We start from the raw sequence: 18,487 nt of genomic DNA on the forward strand, positions 1-18,487 counted from the left end.
CATCAGAAAGAAGCTGCCCACTGTACATTTAAGAAATGACCTAGGACGGGAGGGATAATAAACAGAATGGGATTGATATACATACACTACTATATATAAAATGGGTAACTAATAAGGACCCACCGCAGAGCATGGGAAACTACTCATTTCTCTCTGATGACCCTCATGGGAACAGAACCTAAGAAAGAGGATGTATGTATAACTGACTTGCTTTACTGTACAGCAGAGAAGCCAACACAACACTGTCAATCAACTACACTCAAAGGAAAACTTAAAAAAAAAAAAAATTATCTAAACCTCAGAGTAAGTGAAGAACTGATGGCAAGAGATCATCCACAATGTGCTCTGAGACAGCCGTGCATACACAGCAGATGTGTCCACATGCACTATGCATCGGAAACAACTCACAAGATGGAAACTTCAGCTCCAAGACAGAAAGCAGCCCCTGGGCCCATGGCCCGCTCACCTTGTGTCTCCAGCAGGTTCTGCACCACCTCCTCCAGGCCAACCAGGTAGATGAATTCGTTGTTGGCAGCGCTGGGAAGGAAGTTCATCTCAGGGGCAGGGGGCTTGGGTGGGGGGATTTCAAGCAGTGTCTTCTCCAGCTGTTTGCGCAGTGCAAGCTTGGCGGCCGCCTGCCGACTGGCTGGAGAATCCGCAGCAGTGACCACGGAGGCCACGCTGGTGGGGGTGGAGTTGGCCTGAGCAGAGGTGGCTGCTGTTCCTTTCAGCGATGCTGGGGAGGGCTTTGGGGAGACAATGACCTGGTCAGCGTGCTTGAGGGTGAAGGAGAGGAGGTTCTCCTTAGCCGCGTGTCCCTTCATCTCTGTACAGAGCCTCTGAGAGGGTGAGGGTTTGTTCCCACCTAACAGAGTGGGGGGAGATGGAGCCAGGGGCGGCAGGCTGAAGATCCTCATTGACAGATGAAATGACTGGGTCTGCACGAGCTTTTGTTGATGTGCTTCTCTTCCTCCTCTGGCATGGCTGAGGAGGTGAAGGCTGAGGAGAACCCCACAGTCTGTACCATTAGCTACGCTAAGTCCTTATCAAAGTTAACCTGAACCATCAGCTACACTAACAAGTCCTTAAAAGTAACTCAGAGCTGCCTGACATCAACAAGCAACAGAAGAATAGACATTAAACTCAACTGCTCTGAGATGACCAATCTTACAAATAACTTGTTGAAGTTTAGCTGATCCAGATAACTTAAAAATCTGTAATCTGCTACACTCTTACCAACAGAGGACACTCATAAAGCCGTCACCATTACAGTGGGTACCCCCCCCGTGGCAACCCCCCGCACCCAGGCGCATGGCCACTGTCCCGTCACTACAGCCTGGTCCCCCTTCCAGCGCGGGTCTGGGTGGCCCCCTCCTCAAAGGCTGCAGAGGTGGCTCACAGCGGCATCAGCGGCATTTCCCTCACGAGTACCTGCGCCCCCACCCTTTACGCTTCTCCATCCTCACTGCTCCTGCATTACTCACCATCTTCTGGACCCTGCTGGCTGGCCTTCCATCATCTCCTCGCTCCAGCCCACTTGCCACCCGATACTCAAATGCTCTCCCCAAACTGGGAGTGGACCATGCCAGTGCCCTTAAGCTCTATGGAACTGAAGACCCTTCTGGAAATAGGAAAACTGTGTACACTATCCCCAGGAAAATGCACACACCTCACAACTGGTATGCAATAGGCTGTGGGCCTCAGGGAGCTCATGACACTGGCCCCAGGCATCTCCACAGGGGAGTGAAACTCCCCAGTACACAGGATGACACCACAGCACTCGACCTGGCCACCGGGCCTCTGACCTGCCAGCTCTTCGCTGTTCCCCTTGCCGCTTCCTTGGCCCCTCGGGGAGCAGAGCTGCAGGATCACCACTGCCTGCCTGGCTGCCATCCTCGTCACACGAGGACAGGATGACACACAGCGGAGATCTGATCAGCGTCTACGGGGTGGACAAAATAGCCTGCCCGGGACGTCCCCATGCAGGCAGCAGGACTGTACTTGAACCTGACCTCAGAAGAGCATAGCTGGCCATGATCTTATCTGAGAAAGGCAGGCAAGGATGAGCCATGCCAGAGGAGGAAGAGAAGCACATCAACAAAAGCTCGTGCAGACCCAGTCATTTCATCTGTCAATGAGGATCTTCAGCCTGCCGCCCCTGGCTCCATCTCCCCCCACTCTGTTAGGTGGGAACAAACCCTCACCCTCTCAGAGGCTCTGTACAGAGATGAAGGGACACGCGGCTAAAAATAGATGCACTGGCACTGAAGGGACATCTGCAGACATTCCCCTCACGTGCTTGCGCCTGGCAGCGGTGGCGAAGAGGGAGGGGTGGGTGGAGGGGAAGGGGGAGCCTCTGGTGACCCCACCCTCACCCTCTCGGCAGTTATCTGCCTCTGTTAGACAGCAGAGGGCAACAGGAGACTCCTGTCCATAACCTTCATGACCCAAAAAGGGTCCCAGGAACTACAGCACCGCAGTCCATGGGACTGGACTGCCTGTTGCACGACTCACCTGTGGGATGTTGACGAGCAGACTAGTGTTGGGGACGTTGGCGACACGGATGAGGCCCTGCTGAATGATTCTCTGTCCCTGAATCTGCACACTGGGCACAGACGCCCGGGGAGCCAGGAGGAGCGGCGGCGGCCCTGCGCTGGAATGTTGTCTGATGTTGTGGATTTGCTATCAGGGTGTGGGGCAGAGACAAGACAGTGAGAAGACGATAAAAAGAGACTCGGGGAAAGAGCCCCAGTCTGAGAACTGGGGCCATTCCTGCGAGAGGGAAAGGTGCTTGGGACTGCTGCCTGAGCCATGCCCTGCTCACCTGGGCCCCTCTGACGAGTGGGGGCATGACGACCTGGGAGCTCGCCTGCGGCCCTAGCTTAGAGGACGTCTGCTGCCCGCCACGGACCAGGGGCGGTGGGATGACACTGCCAGGCATCCGAGTTGAAGAGGTCTGTCAACAACACAACCCTCAGATCTTACATGGCTTTTTAAACAGGTTTGTTGTTTTCATAAAGGTACATACGCATACCCACCAAAATGGTGGTGGTAGAAAAAAGCTAAAATGTCTACTTATTCTAAGCACACAAAAGAATGAGGAACACAGACTCCCAACAAGAGCCAGGCCAACCTGGACTCATTCAGGACTCAGGCACCCCGATGGTGAGAAGTTAGCTAACTGGGATCAATACTACCCGCCTGCTGGTCTGAGCTGCGGTCTCTGGCTTGAGTGAGGGCAAGTGGGCCTGGCCTGACCTCTGTCCTATGGCTGGGGTGGGAGTTCTGCCCATCGCACCCTGTGGGCAGAGGAGGCTGTGACAGGCTCAGAGTCGGGCTGAAGTGGGAGCACAGCGTGTCCAGGATCTTGGCTGTCTCTCCAGTCTCACTAGAGGCAGCCGTGGGAGGGGCCCTCCGAGCGTCTGTGTGATTCACGATGTCAACAGGGGCTGGTTTGGGTATGGGGACGCAAGTGTGACTGGCGGGGGGTTCCCACGGAAGGCCTCATTCTAGTCTTACGAGAAGGAATAAGTGGCCTTTTGCAGAAACTGGATCAGGGCTGCTCAGGAGCATGATGCAGAGTAAACACTGACCTGAAGTGATGGCTTGCCGGAAGGAATGTTCTGGGTGCCCCGTACAAGCGGGGGAGGGGTGGTCACGGAGCTCCCAGTGGAGCCTGCAGGCTGCAAGAGATCAGGGCAGGCAGGAGGTGAGAGGGCTACCAACCATGCTCCTCCCCACACACGATTCTGAGAAGCGTTGCGTTTTTCTTCTTTAAGAAGCTTCAGGCTCTCAAAGGTTCTGTTTGCCTGCCACGTTCACTGCTGTGGGAATTAACATGTTTGAAAGACACAGGACAGATTTTCCATGGCCCTTTACCTCTATGCCCCAGGGTGCTTGGCATCACCAAAATGCGGGTGCCATCTCTGCCCTCCAGGGGACAAAAAAAGGCTGGCGGTAAAGGCCGAGGCTTATGTATATACATCAATCCCCACCCTGGTGAGAAACCCTCTGGTCCAGGCATACAGCCCACCAGGGACAGTGACAGACTCGGTTCCATCATCAGCTCTTAAGCAATCAACAAGGAAGCAAGTACCAAGCAGGCTCGTCCATCAGGATACTAACAGCCACCAGGCTTGGTCCACATGTTTACTAGGTGTGGAGTGGGAGCTCAAAAAAATCCCCAAGTCAGACCACTGAGTGTCCTCCTGTCTCGCTCCCTTTAAGGCGGAAACAATGCCTACAACTGTCAGCTTGTACGGCCCAAGGTGCATTTACTTTCTGGTTCACTGAGAGAGTCATCAAAATGTAAGGAAGGGTAGCCGTTGTCATGGACCAGGAACCTTTCCAGAATGGGATAACAAAAGAGGCCCACAAAACCAGCCTGACCTTGCCTTACAGGGTAAGCCCCATTTAGAAGCCGCACAAGAAGCGTGAGGCAGGGGCAGGTGACAGGGGCAGAAGCCCCGGGACACGGCCTCTGGGGTTGGGCATGTGCAGCCTGAAGCAGGCGATCAGCAGTCTGTTCAGAAACCCAAAGCGGCCCCTGCGGCCACCACAGGCACCCCCAGGGCAGGACGCCCTTCTGAAAGGGTTTCAGGACAGAGTTGTGTTTCCAGCACCTTCAGAGACGTCTGCTCTCCATTTCCTTGATGGGAGTCTACAGGGAATGAGGTTCTCATACTCAGATCCAGAATATTCTAGACTGAAATGTAGTCTGATCTCCTCCAAGCTAAATCAAAAGCGTGGGAACTTGAGCCTGCAAATCTCCAGTTCAGACCTTGCCCCACTGCCCCGGAGGAGACCTGACCCCTCACAGACCCAGTTCCTCAGGGCACCAAGCAAGCGCCCATGGCTCTCTATCCACGGCCCTAAAGGGGTGTCTCAGTGACCCCTGGGAAGTGAGCAGCCACGCACATACCTTCTGGGTGGGAGTTTCTTTTTGTATTTGACTCTGCCGCAACTTCTTCAACAAAACCAGTTTTGCTTCTTCTAACCTTAACTCTTCTTTTAGTTGCTTAATCATCCTTTCTCGTTCTTCAGGACTGCTTTTCTACAAGGGCAAGAGGACACGGGCTGGGGGAGAGGGCTGGGGGCCAGGGGACACCCGTCGGCTCTGCTTCGAGGCAGTTCCCCAGCACCCCGCGGGGACAAAGCTCACCATAAGGGCCTCGGTGCTGGTCTCCTTCAGGGGCTCCTCGGCCAGCCCATTCACCCTCGGGCTCACAGGCTGCTCGTTGTCAGAGAGCACAATCACATCGGGCGAAGGGGGTCTCCTCTCAGACTTCATGTCACTGTGGGCCAGGGAGGGGGGCTGTTAGCCGAGCACCCTGCCTGCGGTGGGCAGCGCTCCCATGGATGCTGGGGTTCGGACGCAACACAGTGAAGTGGAGGTGAGCAGGCTTCTCACCACCCTTCCCCACAGCCGCCTGCCTGGGCTGCCTTTTCTCACCACACTCACCTCGTGGCCCTAGAGTCTGCCAGTTTACGGCTGAGCCCTGTGAAAAGTCAGGACCGTCACCAGTAGCCACTTCTGCGTCCCCGGGCTGAGGACATACATGTCCGCACTTTGGAGCCCACCACAGCCCCTCTCCGCACCATGTGGCTCAGTACTGAACGAGAACACGTGCTCCTGGATCTTGAGCCTGCCGGTGGAGTGCCTACCCACCCATGCTGGGAGACACCTGATGGGGAGGCCAGCCCCACCTGAATCAGCATTTCTGTGCTGAACCCAGACTCCCTGACAACCCGCACGCCCCTCCCCAGGTGACAGAGAGGCTGATGCACGCGCTGTCAGTCACGGTCTAACTCCCCAGCACGGGCATCACCACCTCACAAGGCAGCCACGGCAGCCTGCTGCGTGGTCCCCCCGGGCTACAGCTGGGCTCCCTACCTGGCCAGGGCCACCGTGGCAGTGCTGGCTGCATGCTGTGACACTGACTGGAACGTGGAGCACAGGCGCTCTCACAGACCGGTGTCCAACCCACCCACTTCCTCTGCTCCCAAACCAGCTCCCAACCGCCCCTGCCCACTATCCTCTGCCCTCTTCTCCCAATCCTACCACTCAAGTTCCTTAGAATGTATGTGCACATCTGGTGATGCTAGGCTTCCGCTAATGGCATTGCTGACCACATATATAAGGACCAGTGGGTCTCAGAGACAGTGCTTAGCGCCAAACCAAGCAGCTCCATTAGCTGAGGACATAATGTAAACTCTCCCTTCAGATCTAGCCTCAGCTTGTGTGCTCAAAGAATCAAATCAGCAGGAAAGCCAGCCAAGGACTGAATTCACCCACTAGGTGGCACTATGACCCAAAGAACAAACTCCGTTAAAGTTAACTGGGACTAACAACAGCTCAAAGTTGTCCCATTCCTTCCAGCAGAGTGGGGAACAGTTACAGATGGGAAACTTGTATTTTAACAGCCCACTGAACTGCCCTTTCTACTCCCAGAGTGAGCTATGTCTTCAGGGAAGGGGGGGGGCGGGGCACAGAGGACCAGACACTGGGGTTCACTGACTCCCCTAACCCCTCAACGGGCAGGGCTCCCCTTGGCCCACCCTAGTCTCAGCTCTTAGAGCAGCATAGTTGCTGCACTTCAACAAGCCCAGCCCTGATGCACTTTAACCACCACAGCTATAGCAGCTGGATGGTCTTCCACGAGTGATCAGGAGGGTGAACCAACAAAAAGGCGCCCATTTCAAAGTACAGAACTCCCTCATTGGGGTTAGCAGCCCACATTTTCAAGTCCAGGAACTGGCTGGCTGGCTGTAAAATAACCCAGGATGTCTCACGAGGGCCTCAACAAACCAAAAACCAATGCAGTTCAGGAACCACTACTCTTTCAAGTCTGTGTCTCCCTTGCTGGCTGCCAACTCTGCCCAAGGTCCACATTAAAGACGCCCCCGGGGCCCCAGTCCAGGCTCTGTGGACAGGCGCACAGGCATGGAGCAGACACAAGGCGCTGGCCGCAGCCCAGGGGGCTCCCATGCGGCTGCACACAGGCGGAGCAGCGACCTCGGCAGAGCCACATGTAGAGTTACGACTGCCGGTGCTGCCCGATCGAGAGCGGACATGGGGGGAGGGCAATGCACCCTAAGGGGGTTTATCCCTTTTTACCATCTCACAGAGCATCTGCCCGTCTCCCAAAGGTTAGACGCCTAGTACAGTGCAAATGTGCCTGAGGGAAGAGGGCAGGGTCAGGGGCTGGACCACATGGAAGCTGAAGCTTCCTGAGATGACCACTGTGACCAGAGCTCTCCCGGGTCCCATCTTGGACCGAGACTAATCAATAACTCGTCCAAGAGATGACATCACCTCCCATCAGTGATCACTCAGCATCCCAGCAGCCAGCAGGGAGTGAACTTCCTGTATGCTAATCAGGCCACCAAAAAGTCATGTGACAAAGGCATTTCCCTCTTTGGTCATGTGACCCTTTAACTGTGCCTTCCAACGTGAAAACCATGGCAACAGCCAGTTCTAACCAGTTTGTGACATGCAGCCTTCATTTTGAGAAGTGAGGTAGGGTTCAGGTGCTGTCAGGAAATGGAGGCGCCAGCCCGCCCTGGGGCTGCGGGGCTGCAGGCACTTCCTGTGTGGCGCCGGCCCACAGGGGACTGTTCGCTTGTTACAGGGACCTGGGTCGCTTCTTCCAAACGCAGAAGGGCCACCAGTCCCCACTAGTTTCCAACATGAAAAACTTTCCTAAAGCTCAATTTTAACGCAAAGGTACTTCAAGTTTCTCAGTACTTTCCCAGAGAGTTCTTTTAATTCAGGGGAAAGGACACACACATTTGACAAAGGCTCAAGATTATCGTGGGCATTCTTCTTTAAAAAATGAATTTTAAATTATAACACCATCTAGCCCAACATGCCAGGGAAACACTGTGGTGACCATGTGTACTACTTCGGTCCAGGGAGGCTGCCTGGGCACCACGTTTATTTGAAAGCTATGATTTCAGGGCAAATTCATTAAGCCCAGCCTGCCCATCTTGGGAATCCTGACATAAATTATTATGATGAGAAGAGATTTTATGTGACCTGGAAGCAAGCCAGGCTGTTTGTGAAAATGTTTTCACTACCTTCCTCCCTTGTATGCCACCCGAGGCTAAACAAACAAAAATTCTGTTACATGCCCAGAACTTCCGTCAAGTTTCCTGGAGATTAAAACTTAACTCACAACAAGATCCCTCCATTCACAGCACCTCCATCCCTACCCATCAGCAGTCAGTGTGGGGTTAACACAAGGACAGTGCCTTGGCCTTCCTATAAGAGCCACCCTCCCTCAGCCTCCCAGGGTGATGCTGCCACTGCCCGCTCGACAGGCGGGTTCCCCAGCCCAGGGCTGGGGCCAGGGACCAGTGTTCCCACTTAGATACTCTCTCCAGAAGAGTGGGGCACAGCAGCTCCTGGTGAGGGCCAGGATGCTCCCAGGCTGCTGTGACAATGGCAAAATCAGGGGTCCAGCCCTGGTGCGACATCACAACCCCGGAAAAGGGGACGAGGCCCCCCTGAGCCAGAGGGGAGGGACTCTCCTCCCGGCACCATGCTGGCTGGTGGACAGGCCACAGCACCTCCTCCCAGCGCAGGCATGGCGCTCCAAGCCTGAGCGTGCTGTGGGAAGGAGGGGCCACACTCCTACAAAACTCCCCCACTGGGTCCTGCCTCGTACAAGTTAGACACTCAGGGCAGGACATTCCCTCTCTGTGCATCCTACAAGGTTGGGGACAGTAATTCCTGCCCCACTGCCCCTCAGATTCGCTGGGTGAAGTGAGACCTCAGTGCCAAGAAGGTTTGGATGCCCTAGGAGGTCCCTGGGGCAGTTCGGGCCCCAACCTCCCAAGGCAGGTAAGCAGCTGCTCACTGTGAAGTGAATTCGGCAGACAGTGGACAATCAGGTTAACAGTGAAGACCGGTGTTGAGTCTACCCTTGTTGTGCACCTACCGCCCCCTCTTCCCTGTACCTGGCTCCATGACAGTCTGAGTTCACGAGAATCCACAATGCCTGTAGACTGACTTATCTCTGTGCACCTGTGGGCAGGTCTTTCCACATGCACAGATACTACACTGCTCAAAGATCTGCAACCTCAACTCAGAAGTCAAACGATTTCTGAATTGTGTCATTATGTATTTTCAAGCACCAGGCCCTAGAAATCCATTTCCTGTGAGTCCAGGACTCTGGTGGATGTTAACGAGGAGTCCTAACACTCCCAGTTGACAAACGCTGTGTAGAGGACCACTGCACCATACCCTTATGAGGCCGCCCACTCAGTCTGCAGCGTGCCCTGAAGGCAGCTCACTCCCTGCAGCCTGCAGTGAGGAACGGAGAGGAAGCAACAGCCCGAGCTTCCGAAGCAAGGTCACAGCCTCAAAAGCTTCTCCTCGGGCCCTCAGAACATGTGCTCTGAGAGACCACCCCACAGAAGGATGCCAAGCTAGCTGTTTGGCAACAGGGTCACAGAGACAGACACAGAGACGCCCCCCCCCCCCCCCCCCCCCGAGGAACAAAGCCGCTGGAGAGGAGAACCCAAGAAGCTACGCTCAGCTGGGACCAGTCAGCCAGCAGAGCTGACAGACGACGCTATGCTGTCACAAATACACTAAACCACTCAACTCCTGGGGCTGGCAGCCCAGCTCTGCCCCCGAAAGCTAGCCAATGCCAGTGTAACTCCAGTGTAACTTGTTGAAGACTGTCTTCAACAAGGCTGACCACTCTAGACATTACACTACCCTGGGAGAGAGAAGGCGGCAAAGAAAGAGCTTATCCAAGTAACCACCCTCACTGAACCTCAAAGCCCCTTCTTCTCCCCTGAAAGGACCAGCAGCAGTTCTCTGAACAGAGGGTGCCCCGGGGCAGATGCCCACTCAGCAGGAGATTGGCATACAGTTCAGGGACGGCCTGGCCCAAAAGAGAAAGGGGTGCACAGGGAGTCCCAGGAGAGCAGACAGCCATCCTCAGCCATCCTCAGACCGGTGGCTTCAGGCACTGCCGGGAGGGCTGTCTGAGCCAGTGTTGGAAAGCAATTCCAGACACTTAATCCAGGGAGCACCCCTATTTCAGAAGCACTTCTAGGAAAGTTCTAAAGAGAGAAAATTTTTTATAAAACGTTTGTCACCAGTTCCCAGGTTAGACCTACCGCCTGGTAACGTTTCACTGGCAGTTTCCAGTTGCATACTGTTTGTCTCAGTGGACACACCAATGGGATCTTTCACAGTCATCTGGGCGTGAGAGCTACTCACTGGGACCCCACCACACAGCACCCTCCCTTCTCAAGAGGCCCCATCCACTCAGACACGCTGTTATCAGAGAGGGAACTGCTATATGCAGACATAGGCTGTGCCCCAAAGCTGGACACTTGCCTGCCCTGGGGACTGGCGGGCAATGACGAGTGCCGGGCCCCTGCTGCGCCCCCAGAGCCCACCTGCTTCCCGCCTGCCCCAGCTCTTCTGAGATTCCCTCAGCTCCCCTTCTTGGCATCCATTACCACCTCTCCCAGTCCTGTAACTTGACACCCTGGTGGCTGGGATGTCAAGACAAAAGCCCAGAGCCTGCTTTGTGGGGGCCAGGAAGTCAGAATCCATCGTGCTTCTAGGCCACAGAGGCCACGGAGGTGAGCAGCTGAGATGGGAGTTTTGAAACCCAGCCATAATTCTTCCTGGAGACTCCAGGTCCAGCTATTGCTCCAGGACTCCATTATGGCCAAGGATCTCAGAAGAAAGGAAGGGAACACGTGTGACCAGGGTCTGGCCCCAAGAGCCCATCCCCCACCAAGGCCCCCAGAGCAGGCGGGCAGAGGCAGCTGCAGTGGAAGAGCACTGCGCCATCTGCAAAGCCAGGAGGCATCCGGCCTGTCCTGCTGGGGGCTCCTTCCAGGAACACAGGAGCCCCTGAAGTCACACAGTCTGGCCAGGGGAACCAAGAGGACCTTCTTGGGACTGTAAACAGGGATGGGGGCCAGCTATGGGGGCATGAAGCATCCCTGGAGAAACAAGCCAAGGACAGGCCGAAGGGAGTGTTCCCTGAGCCAGCAACCGGCAGCGGCCCCACAGAAAGACCCCGACTTCCAAGCGGCAATGGGGCGGCCTGCAGGGTCAGCCCACCCACGGCCACTGCAGCACGACCTGCCAGCCAGGAGCACGTTCCAGCTGGGGCACCGCCACGCACTCTGCCCAGAAATCTGGGAAGGGCACTTGTCAGAAAACAACCACAGTCACAGAACTGAAATGCTGGCCTGTGTTAGATCTGGACGTTTGCTGACCTTTTATGGTGGCCACCTCTGTATGATTCTCTCAACTGTCACCTATACCCAGAGGTGTGGAGGGGATCTTGAGAGCGACTTCCTGAGGTGACAGCCCCAAGGCCTGCAGATAACCTGGGCCCACAGCAGGTCTGCTCAACTCTCACACGCCAAGGCCCGCCACGTGCACCCCACACTGCGCTGGGGCCTGAGCCCCCGCCCTGCTCAGAGCAGCTGGACGCCTGTAGCCTGCAGGGGGCTAAAGGGCACCCTAGAAAAGAAGGTGTGGAGCAAGAGAGGGTGGGTGTCACACAACTGCCAAGTGAGGCCTCTACTCAGGTCATCAAACACCATTTTTGGACTAGGTTGAAGGGGAAAGCATTTTTATTTACACCTGCAAGATCGTGGATTCCAGTCAGCAGCATCTGCATGCTGAGTCCCTGGGGTGATAACAGAGCAAGGACACGGATGTAGCCCTCAGACTTATCTGAGAAACAACTCTTGCTACATGTGGACTGCTGTCTACTCGAGGAAGCTGGGTGATGTTTTAGCACTCGGGAACTCACGCTTCCAAAGGGCCTGGGCCTGGGAAGTGAAGGTCAAAGGAGTGTGGGACCCCTCTGCCGGCCACAACACCATCGCTAGCATCCATTTTTTGCTCTGTCACTGTACCCACGTGCCAGCCAGCCTTCCTCCAGGGAGAGATTCAGGGGCACTTGCAGCAAGGAGGGACTCCCTACAGCAGATAAACCCAAACACAACTCCAGGAGGCCGGCTTCCTCACCAATTCACAGCAAGAAAAAAGTCAGCTGTACACAGATGAAACAAACACTGCTTTCCAGCTTGCAACATTCACAAGCTCTTGTGATAAATGGAAAGTGCTTTGTTTGCCTGCAAGCTTCTTGCCCCCTCTTAAATATGTGTTTCAAACTGCTGGATCCTCCCTCACCACGCCCTGGCAAACCCCAGGGGATGCCCTCCCAGCAAGGCTCTGGAGTCCGCCACCCCCACCAGACCTGCTCCAGCTGCTCTGAGCAAAGCTGCTGTGAGACTCCACCCAGGTCAGCCATGAGGACTGTGGGGGCTGGGCACTCCTCAGTGGCTGCAGTGACCTGGGCCAGTTACCAAGCCTCAAAGAGTTTCAGTGTCTCCATCTGCAGAATGGGATGCCACTGACTTTGAGAGGATGTTGTGAACCGCAGAGGGCACAGAAAGTGCAGCCAGTCAAGGGATGACCACCCCACCTCTCTCCCCCAGGCTCACAGAATGTAAGGTGCATGCACACTCAGGGCAGCTCCCATCACCTTTTCTGCTACAATTTAGCTCTGAATTGATTCATTTGGCCACCTGCCCTGCAACTGGAGGTCTCTGGTGACAAGGTCTCCAGCTGAGGGCTTCTCTTACCCCGACTTTCTGAGCCCGTCAGGCCGCTAACCACTGTCCTGCCTGAGATGTGCACTCGGAGTCCTCCCAGGTAACCGCGCCTGTGCCCACCCTGGACAGACCGCCGGGTCGCCCCCAGCGTGGGCCTCAGGACCCCTTCAGGGCTTCTGCCAGGTTGTTGTAATAAGGAGATGACATTTGCCTTTTGTACCAAGTCAGCACAGTTGCAGCAAACTGTGCCAAGATTCAAATTGTTGTCACACTGTAGGCAATGCCTTGGATAAAGTACAAGCTATTGATTTTATTAAAACTCAGCATTTGAGTATACATGTCTCTTTAATATTCTGTGACAAGATAAAGCACTCCTGCTGCATACCAAAGCAGAAGAGCCATTGGGGGGGGAGGAATCACACGTTTGGGCATTCGCAACGTTTGAAGGAAGGATGGACAGACATGCTGTAGTTATTCAGATGCGGGTGTCTGGCATGCACTTTCCCCAAAATGGTTAGAGCAAAGCGGGTTCACTTCCAGGAAAATAACCAATAATATGTCACCAATGATAACGTCGGAGCTCCCAACAAGCAAAATGTAGAATTTTGGAAAACTTGTGAGTCCAACAGCTTCCCAACAGATCAGATAATTAACTAATCTGATTTTCTGCAATAATGAAAAATAAAATGTATCAGTATTTGAAAGATCTCTGTAACTTAGTCAACTAATAGTTTCGAATGTTCAGTGGTATCATTACACACTCAAATATGAGTAAAGGATCATTCAGGGAGAGAAGAAACAAAATACCCTGATGCTTCACCCTTTCCAAGCTATAAACAGTGACTTCCTCCCAGAGGGCAGAGCACAGAAGGGAGGAAGAAAGTAGCTTTATGGTGAAGACGCCTGACAGACGCCCAGGTGGTCACCACCACAGTGACGGCGCTCACTGACGGGACGCGCCCTGGCCACGCGTGTGAGAAGGGCACCTCCCCTCCGTGGGCCTCTCCAAACCCCAGCCCGCCGGTGAGAGACCCCAGACAAACCTCAGCTGCGGGCCACCCTACAGAACACCTGACTCCCAACTGTCCAGGTCATGAAAACCAAGGGAGTCTAAGAAACTGTTTCAGCACAAAGGAAACTAAAGAGACCTGACAAAATGTCATGTGGGATTGTGGGACAGAAAAGGTAAAAACCGGAAACAGGAAATCAGAACAGACAATATAGACTGTGGTTCGTAGTAACTACTTAGGACAAATGTTCCACAGCAGTCTGTTAACAATCGAAAAGACTGGGAAGGGGTGTGTAGGAATGATCTTCACAACTTTTCTGTCAAGTCTAAAGTAATCTTAAAAGTTAAAAAAAAAATTTTCTGTTCAAAGTACAAGAGGGACTGATAGATTTTAATGTAACTGAGTACAAAAACTTAATCAAAGTTTCGGAGTCCACAGTGCAACTAACTGTTGGGAATGGCCACTCTGTGTCCTGCATTAAAAGAAGAAACACACAATTATGCAAAACGACAAGGAAACACTCCTCCCTGCCCCAACGTGCTTGTCTGTGTGAGGCTGGATTTCCTTCACATGCTTCACCCTAACAATTTAGCACGAGAGACTAGATGGAGAAGCAGATAGAAGAATCCAGCTGTTTGCTTATTAGAGAGAGCTGCAAAATAGCTTTTTTTAAATGAAAAATGTTCTTTATGCTAACATGGAATTGGTCCATTATTGTTCATTATTATTATTTAAAAATAAACAAGTATTTTCAAATTTTTCTAACACAGTAAATGTCAACATATTTTCCACACAACTAAGCTTCTCTGGGGCCCAGAGATGGAAAAGGGGCCAGGGCCAATGCTTCCAGCAAAGGGTTTTCTGTCCCCATCGAAGGAAGATGCCAGCCCGTCTGAGTAGAGGCGCCCCAAGTGGAGTCCTCCTGACATACCACAACCCATGTGTTTTTTTCTTGTTACCAAAGCTGTGTTTTGAAAAGCGACGTGTACTAAAAATTTAACAGGACTCACCTCACATATAACACTGTCATTTCTCTCTAAAACCTATTCAGTTATAGGACAAGGATGCTTGTCTTACAAGAACAGGTAACCTTGTCCTTGTGGCCTTGAAAAGCAGCAACTGTACAGGCCCCACAGTTAGCCAGTTCACAGAGAAGCTGCCACTGCCCAAGGCGGCTGGGACACGCCGCAGCTGCAGAGGGGCAGGCTGGGGGCCCCGTTCCCAGGCCAGGAGACTCCCCTGGCCTCACGCTGCTGCACTCCCTGCTCACGCTGCCCTCCGGGCCAAAGGCCTCTCCTCTCCCTCCGCCAGCACCTCTGCTCGCAGCAGCAGGCATCCGGCAAGCTTCTGAGCGTCACCCACATCCAGAGCATCAACTCTCCCTGCTCCAGAGGGCGGTCCACAGCCTGCACTTCTGGTCCAACAACCCGACCCTGCTCCCACCATCACAGGCCTTCTCTGGCCCTGACTCCAGGCAAACCCAGGGGGCTCCAGGGACCTGGACACCTGAGCACCGCTATTTCTGGGCCGTGAGCTCCCAGAACATGCCACCCGGACTGCCTGGGATGGATGCCCAAGTCCTCCTGAAGGAAGGGCACACTGTGGGCCTGGACTGGTGGGTCTCCTTAGAGCAGTGTTATGTTGAAGCTGCTTTTGAAAGCTGTCAAGGGCCTGCCTTAAGGAACGCTGTATGTCACCAGGTCTCAGACCCCTAAGACCCAAAGCTTTTTCGGGTGATTACATCACAACTATTGTCAAGATTTAAGCTCTAAAATTAAGCACTCTGACAGCTTGGTACCTAAGGAAGGGGACACGTAGCAATGTCTGCTATGTCTCCCATTTCTCCACCCATCAGACACTCCCTACCTCCTTTGTACTCCCCCTCCCCCAGGTTGGCCCATTACAGAGTTTCAGAGAACTCAGTTCCCCCTCCCTCATTTTTGGACACCCATGAGTCCCAAGGCTCCTTCCCACCAGCACTGTGACAAACCTTACTGAATTATGCTGGACCTTCTGAGGTTCGAGTATGACCAACCTCACTTCAGAGCAGAGGGTGGGCTCCGAGAGTGGAGAGACCTGTCCTCAGCTCCCCAGGGGTGTGAGTGAAATCGCGCTGTCAGACCCCATATTCTTTTTTTTTTTTTAACCACCTGCTATCCCGCTCCCTTTCAGGCTCACAAATTACAATTCAAATGCTCATCTAAAGGGGAAAAAAAAAAAAAACCAGAAATCTCTTGCAATCAGGCCAGCTCTCCTTTTTCTCCAGGGCACATTCTGCTGAGGAAATGTTCCTCTCCTGGTGTGTCACTCCTGCGGGCCTGGGGTCACACACAGAGCTCCCTTCAGCCCACTTCTTCACTGGGTTAGGTGGATGGGGGGGTCAAGATGGGATCCCTCGGACTGGCACACTTGCCATCCCCACCTCAGGGCTGGTTAAGGTTCTGATACACCTGCTTTCATCACGTCAGAGATACCAGATGCAAAATAAAAAGCAATGCATACAAAAGCAGAGCCTTCACAGTAGAGGGCTGGTCAGAGACCCTCTCTCATGTACCCCTGCAGGTAGAATGCTTCAATGACCCACTGCAGCAGCGAGGACACAGCACCAGCAGGAACACACACCATGAGAGGCTATCAGAAACTGTAACTGCAGAATCAGACTGGGTAATTTCAAAATAAGGAAATGACCTGCTTAATCTGCCAATCTGCTTAACTCACACATGTGTGAAGCCAAGAGTTCCTTGTGCGTGCAAAGTCGCATCAGTTATGTCTGACTCTTTGTAACCCTATGGACTGTAGCCCACCAGGCTTCTATGTCCATGGGTTTCTCCAGGCAAGTGGGTTGCCATGCCCTCCTCCAGGGGAATCTTCCTGATTCAGAGATCAAACCGGCACTTCCTTCATCAGCAAGCAGGTTCTTTAACACAAGCACCACCTGGTAAGCCCCAGCTACTTACCTAGATGACTGTACACAGTGGCCTTCTGGTTCCTGGTAGGGCAGTACCACAGTAACATCCCCAGAAGGCTGGCACTATCCAGTGAGAAGCCATGCCCTCCACAGCCAGAGGAGGGCGCCGTAAAGGCAACAGGAAAGCGGCAAAACTGGGGGGCTCCTTACCTGACCAGGCTGGCTCACAATATGCCCCTCACAGTATGTCCCTAGGTCACTCTGAGAGTTAGAAAACAAGGCCCCTCAAGTCTGTCACGCTGCCATCCAAAAATAATGATTTTCAGAAGTACAGGTGAACTCCCTCAAATTTCAATTACAACCCTGTGATAAGATGCGGTCAGACAAAGAAGAACTGGGATGAGCAGCCCCGAGGGAAGGGGAGAGGCAGAGGACAAGGAGGAGATGGAGGGAAGTCACAGAGGTTCGGGGAGGGGGCAGCTGAGGCCAGGAGGGCAGAATGGGGAGCTGATTTCTGAAGGAACCCACCTCTCAGTTCCACGTGCGGAAATACAAGCAAGCTGTGGACTTCCAGTGGAAGCCGATGGAGCTGCTCCCCAGCCTGCTTGGCCTCTCCTGGAGCAGACAGAGAATTAGCAAATGAAAGGCCAGCCCACAACAGGTGGCTGGGGAGGGGCTGGGCGCCACAGCGTGTCAGAGCCCCCACCGATGGAAGTGATGGCCACAAACAGGCTCCTGGCTGCAGGACCCCCAAAGCTCTCACACACGGTGTGGGGGGAGACAGGGGTCAATCACTGGGACCGTAGGAGAGCCGAGGTGAGGGCCACCACACCTACTTGGGCTGTGAGAACCAGAGCCCCTTCCAGAGCCATCACAGGCCCACAGCCGTGTCACATTCCCCCAAACCACTCAAGGACGCACATTCCAGCAGACAGCTGGCCAACGGGTCAGGCACAGCTGCAGTGGGGCATGGTGGGGAGAACGGCGTAGGAGGGGGCTCGGGTCTGCACAGAGCCATGGAGGCCCCCCACCCCACCCCCCACAGAAGCTGGCATGGCAACAGTGCTGGCCTCACCCTCTGTCATGGAAGGGAGAGGGCTGGTGGTCACACAGGCAGACCAGGACACGGGCTCAGACCTCTCTGGAGACCTCATGGCTAAACTGTGAAGACTTGACACCGAGTGAGGATCAAGTAGCCAGATCTCCACACAAAAGTAAAACCACTCAGACGTTTTAGAGGAAAGGTACAGCAATTTCTTTAAAACAACTCAATACTGACCTACCCTGTGACCCCAGCAATTTGATCCCCATTTAACAAGATGATCCATGTTCACATGAAAATTTCTGTAGGAATGCTCTCAGCAGCCCCAACCTGGAGACTGCCTGGTATCCCTGGACAGGTGAGTGGACGACTACACATATCCAACAGGAGTTGCTCAGTGAGACGCTGATACACACAACAGGGATGAATCCCAATCACACGGAGTCAGGGAAGGCAGACCCTACCAAGCACATACTCTCTGATTCTATTTCTAAGAGGTTTGAGAAGCAAGACTGATGGAAAGTGGGAGCATACACCCCGTCAGGAAGGGCAGTATATGTGTGGGTGGCTCCAGTGAACCTTCAGGGATGCTAAGGGTCTGTACCCTGATAAAGCTTTGGACTACACAGGTGGATACACATGTGAAAACCGCGGCAGGAGAAGCATCTGCAGCCGGTACCAGCAGCGCTCCTGGCAGAGCAATGCCAACCCCAGTGTTGACTGCGTTCATCCTCTCCTATAGGCTGCTGGTAAAGCGGGTGCAAACAAGGCCTCCATACCCTATAAACACTAAGTGACACACATACCTCGTCCCGTGGACTCAATTTCTACTCAAAACAGAACAAGGCCATCCACACAAGCCCACGCTACAGATGACAAGCGGGAGCACTATCAAGTTACTTTCAGATTCATTTTCAC

General features: G+C 53.8%; 1 protein-coding gene across 8 annotated transcripts in view; it reads right to left on the bottom strand.

Moving 5' to 3' along the window:
• The window catches only part of GATAD2A (GATA zinc finger domain containing 2A), a 92,183-nt gene that overhangs the window by 8,271 nt on the left and 65,425 nt on the right, over positions 1-18,487 (bottom strand). For all 8 annotated transcript variants that reach the window (XM_065917347.1, XM_065917343.1, XM_065917346.1 and 5 more), the window contains 6 exons: positions 5,162-5,294; positions 4,922-5,053; positions 3,594-3,683; positions 2,825-2,956; positions 2,515-2,682; positions 467-746 (listed from right to left, as the gene is read on the bottom strand). In XM_065917347.1, the coding sequence (XP_065773419.1) occupies positions 467-746; positions 2,515-2,682; positions 2,825-2,956; positions 3,594-3,683; positions 4,922-5,053; positions 5,162-5,294 (935 nt within the window). The remainder of the gene's footprint in view (positions 1-466; positions 747-2,514; positions 2,683-2,824; positions 2,957-3,593; positions 3,684-4,921; positions 5,054-5,161; positions 5,295-18,487) is intronic.

The sequence above is a fragment of the Muntiacus reevesi genome, chromosome 1 (assembly GCF_963930625.1).
Source record: "Muntiacus reevesi chromosome 1, mMunRee1.1, whole genome shotgun sequence".
Lineage (NCBI taxonomy): Eukaryota > Metazoa > Chordata > Mammalia > Artiodactyla > Cervidae > Muntiacus > Muntiacus reevesi.